At 48.3% G+C, this 16,959-nt stretch overlaps 1 protein-coding gene across 1 annotated transcript; it reads right to left on the reverse strand.

The window, feature by feature from the left end:
• Positions 1 to 1,025: 1,025 nt before the first annotated feature.
• Positions 1,026 to 16,759, reverse strand: LOC109883956 (zinc transporter ZIP9). The gene is made up of 7 exons (XM_020475964.2): positions 15,712 to 16,759; positions 14,797 to 14,905; positions 12,780 to 12,986; positions 12,576 to 12,644; positions 9,667 to 9,752; positions 4,611 to 4,745; positions 1,026 to 4,424 (listed from the first exon to the last, which is right to left on the reverse strand). Exons 1-7 carry the CDS (start codon positions 15,811 to 15,813, stop codon positions 4,188 to 4,190), a joined length of 945 nt encoding a protein of 314 aa, XP_020331553.2. The 5' UTR covers positions 15,814 to 16,759; the 3' UTR covers positions 1,026 to 4,187.
• Between the last annotated feature and the right edge of the window lie 200 nt (positions 16,760 to 16,959).

Here is a 16,959-nt window from a genome sequence, read left to right on the forward strand (position 1 = left end):
TCTCTCGGTCCCAGCCTGACCTCGCCTTTTGGATGATAGCGGGGTGAACAGGCAGTGGCTCTGTGGTTGATGTCCTTGATGATATTTTTGGCCTTCCTGTGACATTGGGTGGTGTAGGTGTCATGGAGGGCAGGTAGTTTGCGTTGGGCAGACCTCACCACCCTCTGGAGAGCCCTGCGTGGCCAGTTGTGGGATAGCTCAGGGGTGGGTTTGATCTGGCCAGGACAGGTGACCAAACAGTCAGAGTCGGGACACATTGCATCCATTCATTTTTATTTATTTAAATAAATCATAAAAACACAGTTTTGCAACAGATGAAAAAATGTCAGACTCCTTATGGAATGATCACATGACTATCCCAGAAGCATGATGTCTACTGCTAACCCCTGATGCCCCTCAACTCTCTCTCTCTCTCACACATACACACACGTCTTTCGACTAGAACCAAGAGGCTTCAAGAGATCCACTATTTCCCTAAGAACCAGTAGGGAGGATATCCCTTTAGAACAGACTTAGTTTGGTTCCATGAAATCTCATGAATAAAATAACAAACAGTCTGCAGCTGAAGGTACACAACCACCTCCACAACCACCACCACAACCACCTCCACAACCACCACCACAACCACCTCCACAACCACCTCCACCTCCACAACCACCACCACAACCACCTCCACCTCCACCACCACAACCACCTCCACCTCCACAACCACCACCACAACCACCTCCACCTCCACAACCACCACCACCTCCACCTCCACAACCACCACCACAACCACCACCACCACCTCCACCTCCACCTCCACCTCCACCTCCACAACCACCACCACAACCACCTCCACCTCCACCTCCACCTCCACAACTACAAAAGAGAAGAGAAGAGAGAGGGATAACTGGGCCCAGAATCTGTCTTCTCCAGCAGGTGGTGTTTCATATCAAATGTTTCACTCACTAAACCAGGAGGTTTTGTACAGAGGTTAATGAGTGTTAAATTTGGTTTTAAAGAAAAACAAAAAAACGTAAGGCTTATTTTCAACGTGTGGTTTATTTGATCGAATAGGGGCATTGAGTGGCATCTCTTTCAATTGTTAGAGATGCCACTCAACCATCTGGTCAATATAATAGATAACTCTGTGTGGGTAGACACGGACACCAGAGCTCACAAAATGAACATGCTTATTGCTGAGATTTTATAACATTGATAAAAGGACAGAAGATAAATTAAAAGCAAATCGAAATAAGAAAAAAGAAAACTAAAGTCATTATGTCAGAACTTGCTGTTTTGTTTGACCCAAATGCAAATAACTAAGTCCCTCTTCACAGACAGACACTAGGTGATCCAGACAAAGTTATCAGTCTGAACATCTACCGACGACTGTCTGTTGGTCTACACTCCATATTACTGGTCCCTCAGTTCAGAATTCATTATAATGCATCTATTGGTCTGACTACTCACTGAACAATGCCTAATGTCATGTACCCTAAAATCACCCAGTCTACCACCATCAAATAGACCAGTACCCAGTCTACCACCATCAAGTAGACCAGTCCCCAGACTACTTGTCATCAAGTAGACCAGTCCCCAGTCTACCACCATCAAATAGACCAGTACCCAGTCTACCACCATCAAATAGACCAGTACCCAGTCTACCACCATCAAATAGACCAGTACCCAGTCTACCACCATCAAATAGACCAGTACCCAGTCTACCACCATCAAATAGACCAGTACCCAGTCTACCACCATCAAATAGACCAGTACCCAGTCTACCACCATCAAATAGACCAGTACCCAGTCTACTTGTCATCAAGTAGACCAGTCCCCAGTCTACTTGTCATCAGGTAGACCAGTCCCCAGTCTACTTGTCATCAGGTAGACCAGTACCAGTCTACCACCATCAAATAGACCAGTCCCCAGTCTACTTGTCATCAAGTAGACCAGTACCCAGTCTACTTGTCATCAGGTAGACCAGTACCAGTCTACCACCATCAAATAGACCAGTACCAGTCTACCACCATCAAATAGACCAGTACCCAGTCTACTTGTCATCAGGTAGACCAGTACCAGTCTACCACCATCAAATAGACCAGTACCAGTCTACCACCATCAAATAGACCAGTCCCCAGTCTACTTGTCATCAAGTAGACCAGTCCCCAGTCTACTTGTCATCAAATAGACCAGTCCCCAGTCTACTTGTCATCAAATAGACCAGTCCCCAGTCTACTTGTCATCAAATAGACCAGTCCCCAGTCTACTTGTCATCAAATAGACCAGTCCCCAGTCTACTTGTCATCAGGTAGACCAGTAGCTATCCTGCAATCACTCAGGAAAACAGGTCTGAAAAGAACCACATTTTAAACAACATTTTAAACGTGAAAGAAAGCAGGGTAATTCATGGGTTGATATAAGTTTAGATTTTATGGTGTATGTAGAGGCTGGTCCTGGGGCCAGGGCTTCCATTACAGTGTATAATTTAGAGGCTGGTCCTGGGGCCAGGGCTTCCATTACGATGTATAATTTAGAGGCTGGTCCTGGGGCCAGGGCTTCCATTACAGTGTATAATTTAGAGGCTGGTCCTGGGGTCAGGGCTTCCATTACGGTGTATAATTTAGAGGCTGGTCCTGGGGTCAGGGCTTCCATTACGATGTATAATTTAGAGGCTGGTCCTGGGACCAGGGCTTCCATTACAGTGTATAATTTAGAGGCTGGTCCTGGGACCAGGGCTTCCATTACGGTGTTTAATTTAGAGGCTGGTCCTGGGACCAGGGCTTCCATTACAGTGTATAATTTAGAGGCTGGTCCTGGGGCTTCCATTACGGTGTTTAATTTAGAGTCTGGTCCTGGGGCCAGGTCTTCCATTACGGTGTATAATTTAGAGGCTGGTCCTGGGGCCAGGGCTTCCATTACAGTGTATAATTTAGAGGCTGGTCCTGGGACCAGGGCTTCCATTACGGTGTATAATTTAGAGGCTGGTCCTGGGACCAGGGCTTCCATTACGGTGTATAATTTAGAGGCTGGTCCTGGGGCCAGGGCTTCCATTACGGTGTATAATTTAGAGGCTGGTCCAGGGCTTCCATTACGGTGTATAATTTAGAGGCTGGTCCAGGGCTTCCATTACGGTGTATAATTTAGAGGCTGGTCCTGGGTCCAGGGCTTCCATTACAGTGTATAATTTAGAGGCTGGTCCTGAGGCTTCCATTACGATGTATAATTTAGAGGCTGGTCCTGGGGCCAGGTCTTCCATTACAGTGTATAATTTAGAGGCTGGTCCTGGGGCTTCCATTGTGAGGCTGAAGCAAGACAGTCATCCTTCAAGCTGTTTACCCAACAGAGTCAACAACAGAGTCTGTGGACAGCAGTCTTATAGACAACATGTCTCTCAGATGTCTAATGTCCTTTAACAGCACGGTAGATTAATAAATAGCCTATAGATCAGGCCAAAAGTCATAGAAGTGCAACTACTCACATGTAAACGTCTAATTAGTTACTGATTGCACTAGCAAGAATTTAAATATAGACTACATTTCATCTCACAGTAAGAACACCGTGTGTCAGAGTGCAAGCTCAACGTAGCACATAAACAATGCTCTGAAAAGTGAGAGTGAAAAATCACTTTAAAACCTTTACTTTTACTGCAAGATGTCACAAATATCTCTTCATGTCTCACAGCCCTCAGTCCTCAGCAACAAAACAAAAGCTGGTACATTAACATGAGTTCAGGAGTTGACAGTTCATTTGTAGCACTGAAACAGGATACAACAATGACCAACTCCCCTGCTGTCTGTAAAGCCTACCTAGAGAGAAATATAAATGTCTGCTTAAAAGAAGCAGAAACCATGGTAGCAGTCTTGTCATCAGTATCAGCAGATAAGCACTTCCTTTAGAGTGTTGAACAAGTGGGAGGTCCTTATTACTATGGTTATGACATCATCATCATCATCATCCCTTTGTGTTGTCCAGCGCGGTTCCGATTCCACCCGCAGGTCGTTGTCCAGGCAACGAGGACACAACAACCGCAATCCAACCAAATCAGAAGTCCATCAATAGAACAGGTCCATAAGACATTTGAGATGTGTGATAGAGATGTCTGTTAGGCTGCTTTCCCTCTAAACCCACTCTTCCTCTCTTTACATCCCTCCTTTCCTCTCCTCCCCTCGGTCTCCTCTGTGTCTACTAGCGGTGTGTGTCTAGTGGTGGTGTCCCACAGACAGCACCAGTGGTAGCAGACAGCCCAGAACCAGAGCCCCAACCTCCACCTTGCTCAGTCCCTTCGCTGTTTCCTTCCCCGGTGTGGGGGAGTGGCTGTGTCCGGTCCCGCCCACCTCAGGCAGAACGTGTACCGTGGCAACGTACAGGAAGGTCCCGGCAGAGAACAGCATGGCCACGCCTGTGGCGTTCACGTTGGACAGTGCCTCTTTACTGCTCTGGAGGTAGAGAGGACAAAACAATTGGGGGTAGTTAGAATAGGGAGGGGGTTGGCTGGGTATTGAAGAGGGGGGGGGGGGGGGGGGGGGGGGGGTAGTGGTAGTGGGGAGAAGGGGTATTGGGGAGGTGGTAGTGGGGATAAAAGGTAGTGGGGTATTGGAAGAGATCATAGACAACCAACTGACCTGGCTGAGTCCTACGAAGGTAACCATGGCGAGGACAGGTGCTGCCAGGGCGAAGGCCAGCAGGTGTTTACGGATCCGATTCCTCTCCAGACCAGCATGCATCAGGAAAGAGACCAGGCCAAAAGCTGCTGGGGCCTGGGGGGAACGAAAGAGACAGGGTTTAATTACGAGAGGAATTACAAAGAACAGACACACCTACAAATATAGACGGTGTGTACAAACAGTAAGAACAGCTGCTCTTTCCATGACAGACTGACCAGGTCAATCCAGGTGAAAGATATGATCCCTAATTGATGTCACCTGTTACATCCACTTCAAATCAGTGTAGATGAAGGGGAGGAGACGGGTTAAATAAGGATTTGTAAATCAGGAGAGTAGGTGGATTAGGGAGCTGACTAGTGGTGGCTATTCAGCAGTCTGATGGTCTGAAGGAAGAAACTATTGGCTAGTCTGACATGATGCTCCTGCGCTGCCCGTGTCTGAGTGATGGAAGCGGGGAGAACAGGCCTTGGCTCGGGTGGTTGAAGTCCCTGATGATCTTCTTGGTCTTCCGGCGACACCTGGTGATGTAGTTGTCCTGGAGGGCAGGCGGTGAGCAGGCAATGGAGCGTTGGGCTGAGCGTTCCACTCTCTGTAGCGCCATGCGGTCTGCGATGGTGGTTACTGTAGCAACAGCCCCTGAACAACACCGACGGCCCTCGGGGACAGAACACATTTCTTCAGCATCCTGATCTTGAGTAGTCGCTGTCCTGCGTTCTCCTCCACGATGTCAGTGCGGTTTGATATTTCAGCTCCTCGGAGACGTGTTCGCAAAGGAACTTGAGGGGGGGGAAAAAGAAGCTTGACGAGGGCCTTGAGGCCGATATGTAAAACTTATTAAAGAGCAGTGTTACTATCAAAAGCGGGTTTCTTATTTTCTCTCATTTTATTCAACCGTTATCAGGCACCTGCAAAAAAAGATCGCTCAGATGTGCAAATGCCTTTTGAATTACGCCCGTTGATGAGAAATGGGGGCGAGCCCGACATGGTTCCTCCTGAAGTCCACAATCCTCTCCTTTGTTTTGCTGAGGTCGAGGGTGAAGATGTTGACCTGGCACCACGCTGTCAGAGTATCTACCTCCTCCCAGTTAAATCAAAATAAATGGTTTTTTAAAGTTGGAACTGTGTCATGGGTATACTGGGAGTACAGGATTTCACCCTTGTGGGGCCCCCGTGTTGAGAATCAGTGTCGAGGTAGTAATGCTGCATAGGGAGGAAGTAGTCCAGGACAGTTGCATAGACAGGAAGTCCAGTCCAGGACAGTTGCATAGGGAGGAAGTCCAGTCCCAGGGGCCATGAGCTTTGTGGTGAGTTTAGAGGGCACTATGGTATTAAAGACGGAGTTGTCGTCGATGAACAGCATCCTCACATATGCATTCCTTTTATCCAGGTGGGTAAGGGCAGTGTGTAGTGCTTCAAATTTCCCAGCGGCCTAAAAAAATATCCATTCCTTGCGGTCAAAGCGGCTGTTGTGCTGAAAATAATCATAATAATTCCCTTCTCCCAGCTGCCAGACTTCTTTTATTTATTGTATTTAACGAGGCAAGTCAGTTAAAAACAAATTCTTATTTACAATGACGGCCAGACCCGGACAATACTGGGCCAATTGTGCGCCACCCTATGAGACTCCCGATCACCATCAGAAGCAGGACACACCGGAGCTCAATTTCGAGTCTCATAGCAAAGAGTCTGAAAATAAGATTTTTTTTCTTCTTTGTAATAAATGTTGAAAAATTTATAAAAAAACAGTTTTTCGCTTTTTCATTATGAGGTATTGTGATGTCATTATGGGGTATTGTGATGTCATTATGGGGTATTGTGATGTCATTATGGGTTATTCTGATGTCATTATGGGGTATTGTGATGTCATTATGGGGTATTGTGATGTCATTATGGGTTATTCTGATGTCATTATGGGGTATTGTGATGTCATTATGGGGTATTGTGATGTCATTATGGGGTATTGTGATGTCATTATGGGGTATTGTGATGTCATTATGGGGTATTGTGATGTCATTATGGGGTAGTGTGATGTCATTATGGGGTAGTGTGATGTCATTATGGGGTAGTGTGATGTCATTATGGGGTAGTGTGATGTCATTATGGGGTATTGTGATGTCATTATGGGGTAGTGTGATGTCATTATGGGGTAGTGTGATGTCATTATGGGGTAGTGTGATGTCATTATGGGGTAGTGTGATGTCATTATGGGGTATTGTGATGTCATTATGGGGTATTGTGATGTCATTATGGGGTATTGTGATGTCATTATGGGGTATTGTGATGTCATTATGGGGTATTGTGATGTCATTATGGGGTATTGTGATGTCATTATGGGGTATTGTGATGTCATTATGGGGTATTGTGATGTCATTATGGGGTATTGTGATGTCATTATGGGGTATTGTGATGTCATTATGGGGTATTGTGATGTCATTATGGGGTATTGTGATGTCATTATGGGGTATTGTGATGTCATTATGGGGTATTGTATGTAGATGGATGAGAAAAATGTTTTATTTAATCAATTTTTTAAACTAACGTAACATGAGGAAATAGGTGTCTGAATACTTTCCCGATTAAAAGTCTAATTAAAGTTTGTGTACATTTATATACACTTCCATACAATCTTAACAGAATAGCTAGTGTTTTCCAGGTTTAGAATCAATTTCAAATGGGCTTTTTTGGTTAATGACCTTGTTGCTCTAGCAGATGGGCCTTGTTGCACAGGCAGATTGGGCCTCTTTGAAAGCCAAATGAAAATGAGCAAAATCTTTAAACCACAGGCAGTTTGTCTCACTGTCAGAAGAGACAGAGTCGGGTAATGCAGATCTCCCCTACCACACAAACATGAGAGATGGCTGAGTTTGGGGAAGGTGCTTAAAAGGGTGTGGCACCTGAAGTCGGAGATTGCAGAGTTTTTTTTTTCAAATGAAAAGAAAATGTGGATTTCCCTCAACTGCAAGATGAAGAACGGTTGGTTGATTTTGCCTTCCCAGTGGACATCATGGCCTCATTCAACTCAATTACAAAATACAAGGGAAGGAAGGACCTTTTTATACATCAGATGTACAGCCTTGTCAAAGCCTTTAAGGGAAAATCACTCCTCCTGAACCGGCAAGTAGAAGCCAACAATCTGACCCACCTTCTGACACTACTAGTCTGTACCCTATCAGATGACCTTCTGACACTACTAGTCTGTTCCCTATCAGATGACCTGACACTACTAGTCTGTTCCCTATCAGACGACCTTCTGACACTACTAGTCTGTACCCTATCAGATGACCTTCTGACACTACTAGTCTGTTCCCTATCAGATGACCTCCTGACACTACTAGTCTGTTCCCTATCAGACGACCTTCTGACACTACTAGTCTGTTCCCTATCAGACGACCTTCTGACACTACTAGCCTGTTCCCTATCAGATGACCTTCTGACACTACTAGTCTGTTCCCTATCAGATGACACTACTAGTCTGTTCCCTATCAGATGACCTTCTGACACTACTAGTCTGTTCCCTATCAGATGACACTACTAGTCTGTTCCCTATCAGATGACACTACTAGTCTGTTCCCTATCAGATGACACTACTAGTCTGTTCCCTATCAGATGACCTTCTGACACTACTAGTCTGTTCCCTATCAGATGACCTTCTGACACTACTAGTCTGTTCCCTATCAGATGACCTTCTGACACTACTAGTCTGTTCCCTATCAGATGACCTTCTGACACTACTAGTCTGTTCCCTATCAGATGACCTTCTGACACTACTAGTCTGTTCCCTATCAGATGACACTACTAGTCTGTTCCCTATCAGATGACCTTCTGACACTACTAGTCTGTTCCCTATCAGATGACCTTCTGACACTACTAGTCTGTTCCCTATCAGATGACCTTCTGACACTACTAGTCTATTCCCTATCAGACGACCTTCTGACACTACTAGTCTGTTCCCTATCAGACGACCTTCTGACACTACTAGCCTGTTCCCTATCAGATGACCTTCTGACACTACTAGTCTGTTCCCTATCAGATGACCTTCTGACACTACTAGCCTGTTCCCTATCAGATGACCTTCTGACACTACTAGTCTGTTCCCTATCAGATGACACTACTAGTCTGTTCCCTATCAGATGACCTTCTGACACTACTAGTCTGTTCCCTATCAGATGACACTACTAGTATGTTCCCTATCAGATGACACTACTAGTCTGTTCCCTATCAGATGACACTACTAGTCTGTTCCCTATCAGATGACCTTCTGACACTACTAGTCTGTTCCCTATCAGATGACCTTCTGACACTACTAGTCTGTTCCCTATCAGATGACCTTCTGACACTACTAGTCTGTTCCCTATCAGATGACCTTCTGACACTACTAGTCTGTTCCCTATCAGATGACACTACTAGTCTGTTCCCTATCAGATGACCTTCTGACACTACTAGTCTGTTCCCTATCAGATGACATTCTGACACTACTAGTCTGTTCCCTATCAGATGACCTTCTGACACTACTAGTCTGTTCCCTATCAGATGACCTCCTGACACTACTAGTCTGTTCCCTATCAGATGACCTTCTGACACTACTAGTCTGTTCCCTATCAGATGACCTTCTGACACTACTAGTCTGTTCCCTATCAGATGACCTTCTGACACTACTAGTCTGTTCCCTATCAGACGACCTTCTGACACTACTAGTCTGTTCCCTATCAGATGACCTTCTGACACTACTAGTCTGTTCCCTATCAGATGACCTTCTGACACTACTAGTCTGTTCCCTATCAGATGACCTTCTGACACTACTAGTCTGTTCCCTATCAGATGACACTACTAGTCTGTTCCCTATCAGATGACCTTCTGACACTACTAGTCTGTTCCCTATCAGATGACCTTCTGACACTACTAGTCTGATATGGATGGAAGGAAGCTGTTAAACTAAACCTTATCATTACATCCACGCTGAGATGGATCGCTGAAAACACAAGATGGCAGATAACAAGATGAACTGCCACTGTACCTTGTGAAGCATGATGGCCACAAAGACAATGAGCTGAACGCTGGTCTGGGACGTTGAAGCCGCTGCTCCGAGAGCCACGCCGTCAGCTGGAAGATCAGAATCACCTTTATTTAACCAGCACACTGTGCAAAACATTAAGAACACCTGCTCTAAAGTTAGGGAAATTAGACGAACATTCGTTCTTTATATTAATGTAGTGTAGGCTATGCTGGAGCAAATGTAGACCGAACTGTCACAATAAAAAAAGTTACAATGATGAGATGATAGGTCTACAGGCATTGTGTACTGCTGCTCCACACTGAGACGGTCTGCCTGTCCCTCCCTCCCTCCACACTGAGACGGTCTGCCTGTCCCTCCCTCCACACCGAGAGGGTCTGCCTGTCCCTCCCTCCACACCGAGACGGTCTGCCTGTCCGTCCCTCCACACCGAGACGGTCTGCCTGTCCCTCCCTCCACACCGAGACGGTCTGCCTGTCCCTCCCTCCACACCGAGACGGTCTGCCTGTCCCTCCCTCCACACCGAGACGGTCTGCCTGTCCGTCCCTCCACACCGAGACGGTCTGCCTGTCCGTCCCTCCCTCCCTCCACACCGAGACGGTCTGCCTGTCCGTCCCTCCCTCCCTCCACACCGAGACGGTCTGCCTGTCCGTCCCTCCCTCCCTCCACACCGAGACGGTCTGCCTGTCCGTCCCTCCCTCCCTCCACACCGAGACGGTCTGCCTGTCCGTCCCTCCCTCCCTCCACACCGAGACGGTCTGCCTGTCCGTCCCTCCCTCCCTCCACACCGAGACGGTCTGCCTGTCCGTCCCTCCCTCCCTCCACACCGAGACGGTCTGCCTGTCCGTCCCTCCCTCCCTCCACACCGAGACGGTCTGCCTGTCCGTCCCTCCCTCCCTCCACACCGAGACGGTCTGCCTGTCCGTCCCTCCCTCCCTCCACACCGAGACGGTCTGCCTGTCCGTCCCTCCCTCCCTCCACACCGAGACGGTCTGCCTGTCCGTCCCTCCCTCCCTCCACACCGAGACGGTCTGCCTGTCCGTCCCTCCCTCCCTCCACACCGAGACGGTCTGCCTGTCCGTCCGTCCCTCCCTCCCTCCACACCGAGACGGTCTGCCTGTCCGTCCCTCCCTCCCTCCCTCCACACCGAGACGGTCTGCCTGTCCGTCCCTCCCTCCCTCCCTCCACACCGAGACGGTCTGCCTGTCCGTCCCTCCCTCCCTCCACACCGAGACGGTCTGCCTGTCCGTCCCTCCCTCCCTCCACACCGAGACGGTCTGCCTGTCCGTCCCTCCCTCCCTCCACACCGAGACGGTCTGCCTGTCCGTCCCTCCCTCCCTCCACACCGAGACGGTCTGCCTGTCCGTCCCTCCCTCCACACCGAGACGGTCTGCCTGTCCGTCCCTCCCTCCACACCGAGACGGTCTGCCTGTCCGTCCCTCCCTCCACACCGAGACGGTCTGCCTGTCCGTCCCTCCCTCCACACCGAGACGGTCTGCCTGTCCGTCCCTCCCTCCACACCGAGACGGTCTGCCTGTCCGTCCCTCCCTCCACACTGAGACGGTCTGCCTGTCCGTCCCTCCCTCCACACTGAGACGGTCTGCCTGTCCGTCCCTCCCTCCACACTGAGACGGTCTGCCTGTCCGTCCCTCCCTCCACACTGAGACGGTCTGCCTGTCCGTCCCTCCCTCCACAATGAGACGGTCTGCCTGTCCCTCCCTCCCTCCACACTGAGACGGTCTGCCTGTCCGTCCCTCCCTCCACACTGAGACGGTCTGCCTGTCCGTCCCTCCCTCCACACTGAGACGGTCTGCCTGTCCGTCCCTCCCTCCACACTGAGACGGTCTGCCTGTCCGTCCCTCCCTCCACACTGAGACGGTCTGCCTGTCCCTCCCTCCACACTGAGACGGTCTGCCTGTCCCTCCCTCCACACTGAGACGGTCTGCCTGTCCCTCCCTCCACACTGAGACGGTCTGCCTGTCCCTCCCTCCACACTGAGACGGTCTGCCTGTCCCTCCCTCCACACTGAGACGGTCTGCCTGTCCCTCCCTCCACACTGAGACGGTCTGCCTGTCCCTCCAAACACACTGAGACGGTCTGCCTGTCCCTCCCTCATTTAACATTTCCATTTCACACCATGCTGTTCATAGACATCATTTATAATAATAATTTTAATCCGTTTCTCTCAGTTATTTATCCCGTAAAAAGGGAGTGGTTTTGGGCAGTAAATCCCAGTAACCGGGTTCCCTCCATTCAACCCTAACAGACTGACCAGGTGAATCCAGGTGAAAGATATGATCCCTTATTGATGTCACCTGTTAAATCCACTTCAATCAGTGTAGATGAATGGGAGGAGACAGGTGGTTTAAGAAGGATTTTTAAGCCTTGAGACAATTGAGACATGGGTTGTGCTCGTGTGTCATTCAGAGGGTGAACGGGGAAGACAACATATTTAATTGTCTTTTGAACGGGGTTTAATAGTAGGTGCCAGGAGCACCGGTTTGTGTCAAGAACTGCAACGCTGCTGGGTTTTTCACACTCAACAGTTTCCTGTGTGTATCGAGAATGGTCCACCACCCAAAGGACATCCAGACAACTTGACAACTGTGGGAAGCCTTGGAGTCAACATGGACCAGAATCCCTTGGACGAATTTAGGCTGTTCTGAGGGCAAAACGGGGTGCAACTCAATATTCGGGAAGGTGTTCCTAATGTTTAGTATAGTCAGTGTATATGTACCAGGAATTTGACCTACTGAATAAAACAGAATATACACCCAAAATAATTGACAATCCACATACATTATGTACAGTAGATAGGATGCAGAATCCAGCTAAAAGCCTCCATAGACTTCCACTGTCTCTTGTTCCTAAAACATGTTGGTCTGAAACACTGCATCAGGAAGCCATCTTACCTGCTGCATGGACCACTAGTCCCAAGGTGGTGGTGATCTTTGAGCTGGCAACCCTCGCAGACTCTGGATCTAAACACACACACACACACACCAAATCAGACAGACACACACCAAATCAGACAGACAGACCAAATCAGACAGACAGACCAAATCAGACAGACCAAGTCAGTCAGACAGACAGACAGACAGTGTGTCTAGACTGACCGTCAGCACTGCTGTGTACGTGGGCGCTTCCTATCTGGTCGACCAGCAGCATGAAGACGAACCCCAGGACCAGAGAAACCCCGATGTAGGCATGGAGATGCTCATGGCTGTGGCTGTGCTCCCCACTGACCCCCAGAGCTGCATCCACACCTTCCCTGGGCTCAGACACCCCCACCCCCTCCACCTGGCCAGGGGCGTGGTGCACACCTACACAGAGAGAGAGACTGAGACCCTATCCCAGACAGTAGAGACTGAGACCCTAACAGTAGAGACAGAGACCCAGACAGTAGAGACAGAGACCCAGACAGTAGAGACAGAGACCCAGACAGTAGAGACAGAGACCCAGACAGTAGCGACAGAGACCCAGACAGTAGCGACAGAGACCCAGACAGTAGAGACAGAGACACTATCCCAGACAGTAGAGACAGAGACCCTAACAGTAGAGACTGAGACCCAGACAGTAGCGACAGAGACCCAGACAGTAGAGACAGAGACACTATCCCAGACAGTAGAGACAGAGACCCTAACAGTAGAGACTGAGACCCAGACAGTAGAGACTGAGACCCAGACAGTAGAGACAGAGACCCTATCACAGACAGTAGAGACAGAGATGCCCACAGGAGAGACTGAGATCCAGACAGTAGAGACTGAGACCCAGACAGTAGAGACAGAGACCCTATCACAGACAGTAGAGACAGAGATGCCCACAGGAGAGACTGAGATCCAGACAGTAGAGACTGAGACCCAGACAGTAGAGACAGAGACCCAGACAGTAGAGACTGAGACCCAGACAGTAGAGACTGAGACCCAGACAGTAGAGAGAGAGACACTATCCCAGACAGTAGAGACAGAGACCCTAACAGTAGAGACTGAGACCCAGACAGTAGAGACTGAGACCCAGACAGTAGAGACAGAGACCCTATCACAGACAGTAGAGACAGAGATGCCCACAGGAGAGACTGAGATCCAGACAGTAGAGACTGAGACCCAGACAGTAGAGACAGAGACCCAGACAGTAGAGACTGAGACCCAGACAGTAGAGACAGAGACCCAGACAGTAGAGACTGAGACCCAGACAGTAGAGACAGAGACCCTATCACAGACAGTAGAGACAGAGATGCCCACAGGAGAGACTGAGATCCAGACAGTAGAGACTGAGACCCAGACAGTAGAGACAGAGACCCAGACAGTAGAGACTGAGACCCAGACAGTAGAGACTGAGACCCAGACAGTAGAGACAGAGATCCAGACAGTAGAGACTGAGACCCAGACAGTAGAGACTGAGACCCAGACAGTAGAGACAGAGATCCAGACAGTAGAGACTGAGACACTATCCCAGACAGTAGAGACTGAGACCCAGACAGTAGAGACAGAGACCCAGACAGTAGAGACAGAGACCCAGACAGTAGAGACAGAGACCCAGACAGTAGAGACAGAGACCCAGACAGTAGAGACAGAGACCCAGACAGTAGAGACAGAGACCCAGACAGTAGAGACAGAGACCCAGACAGTAGAGACAGAGACCCAGACAGTAGAGACAGAGACCCAGACAGTAGAGACTGAGACCCAGACAGTAGAGACTGAGACCCAGACAGTAGAGACTGAGACCCAGACAGTAGAGACAGAGACCCAGACAGTAGAGACAGAGACCCAGACAGTAGAGACTGAGACCCAGACAGTAGAGACTGAGACCCAGACAGTAGAGACAGAGACCCAGACAGTAGAGACTGAGACCCAGACAGTAGAGACTGAGACTAGCTAGCTAACGTTGGACCAGTATTTTTATTTTTTATTACCTTTATTTAACTAGGCAAGTCAGTTAAGAACAAATTCTTATTTTCAATGACGGCCTGGGAACAGTGGGTTAACTGCCTGTTCAGGGGCAGAACGACGACCTTGTCAGCTCGGGGATTTGAACTTGCAACCTTTCGGTTACTAGTCCAACGCTCTAACCACTAGGCTACCCTGCCGCCCCAAAGGGAATAGGGTTCCATTTGGTATGCAGATTGAGTCTCACCCTCCAGGACCTCCTCATACAGGGCATGGACCCCCTCGGGGATGATGACAGCCAGGGCAGTACCACACAGCAGCCCTGCTCCCAGGACCGTCACCAGCTTCAGCTTCTCCTGCAGGACCAGACAACCAGGACAGGGGGTTCATCAACAGGACAACCAGGACAGGGGGGTTCATCAGCAGGACAACCAGGACAGGGGGGTTCATCAACAGGACAGGGGGGTTCATCAGCAGGACAACCAGGACAGGGGGGTTCATCAACAGGACAGGGGGGTTCATCAGCAGGACAACCAGGACAGGGGGGTTCATCAACAGGACAACCAGGACAGGGGGGTTCATCAGCAGGACAACCAGGACAGGGGGGTTCATCAGCAGGACAACCAGGACAGGGGGGTTCATCAGCAGGACAACCAGGACAGGGGGGTTCATCAACAGGACAACCAGGAGAGGGGGGTTCATCAACAGGACAACCAGGACAGGGGGGTTCATCAACAGGACAACCAGGACAGGGGGGTTCATCAACAGGACAACCAGGACAGGGGGGTTCATCAACAGGACAACCAGGACAGGGGGGTTCATCAACAGGACAACCAGGACAGGGGGGTTCATCAGCAGGACAACCAGGACAGGGGAGGGGTAGGTCAACACATTAACTTTGGCCACGGAATAGCAATTATTAGGCTAGCTAACATCACTGAATGGATGTTACTGGTTGCATGTTACGGTTAGAACAGTCTGATTGATACACTAAAATCAAAATCAAATCTTATGTCACATACACATGGTTAGCAGATGTTAATGCGAGTGTAGCAAAATGTGTGCCTTTATATGCATAGTGATCTCAGTAGCTAAGGACTTCAGCTGAAGTCTCCACTTCAAGTTCAATTTGGTCACTCAGCAAAGTTTGAGTGCTACTCACCTCTGAGAAGTTGACAGCCAGAGGAATGGTTCCAGACACATAACATCCCACTAGCATTGCCAGGGACAGCAGGCTGATCGAAGTGAAGTCGTCCATAGACATAATTGCAGCTGTGCTTTGCTATGCAACAATTAGCCTGACTATTGGAAAGTGGTAGCTAGAGCGGTAAACAGACTAGTCTGAATCCAGAAACTGACTAGCTAGATAGGTTGGCAAGCTTGATTTCTAGACAGATAACGCCAAGTATAAAAAATAACAATAAATCAAATGGTACTTCTCTTTTCCCACTAGCACTGCCTTTGGTGATAAATACTTTGTTGGGGGAAAATTTAACGTGATGTGTCGTCTCACCTAACTATCTTAAAACAAATTCATGAATTGTAAGTCGCTCTTATACTTAATGACTAAAATGTCAAACAATCATTGATCACAAGAATCGCCTTCGCAGCAATGATAGATAACTAAAACTATCTGCAGAGGTCTAAACAGCCATGTGGTCAGATCTGCTAAATAACTCTACAATTTAACCACTACGGCATTGACATTGAACACGGTTGTTTATGCAATCATGTCAATCTAGCTAATCTGCTTCTTACTTTTGCAGAAATCTAAACATCATCTAGTAGTAGCTACTGTAACGTTAGCAAAATTAGATAGCCTGCTAGGCTAACTATCTTCCCTCACAAAGTATTGTTGCCTACAGTTGACACGTTGTCATCTCTAGAAAGTGTATTGCCCATATCGTACTCTTCAATGTAGCTATTTTATTTATTTTTGAATAATTTTTGAACAAAACTAACTGCACTTAGCTATTATTCTTTATAGCTATCTAGCTCGAAATGTTTCTGCCAAATGTAGCACTTCCGGGTAACGCTCATTGTTCACGCCACGTAAACGTGCCACGTACAAAATCTGCATTCTTTCTCTGTTTACTTTTCTTCTCTGACTTTGTGGACCGATACAGCAGATGTTTCAAACATAAACCAATGTATTACATGTATAAAAAAAAAAGTACAACTGTTTTAGCTGGTTGTTGTTCATCTTTTCTTAGAAGTAGTCAGATATGTCTTCTATCTCCCTAAGCCCCATCTCCGCCAGGGGGGGCTTCTGTTGATGGACTGTTGGCGTACCCGTATGGAGAATGTGGCTAACTCCCACGACTACAACTTTCCAAATATATATATATATATATTTTTTTTAAAGCGTATTTAATCATATAATTTTATTTGTCCTTTAATCAACAAGGTA

The sequence above is a fragment of the Oncorhynchus kisutch genome, linkage group LG14 (assembly GCF_002021735.2).
Source record: "Oncorhynchus kisutch isolate 150728-3 linkage group LG14, Okis_V2, whole genome shotgun sequence".
Classification (NCBI taxonomy): domain Eukaryota; kingdom Metazoa; phylum Chordata; class Actinopteri; order Salmoniformes; family Salmonidae; genus Oncorhynchus; species Oncorhynchus kisutch.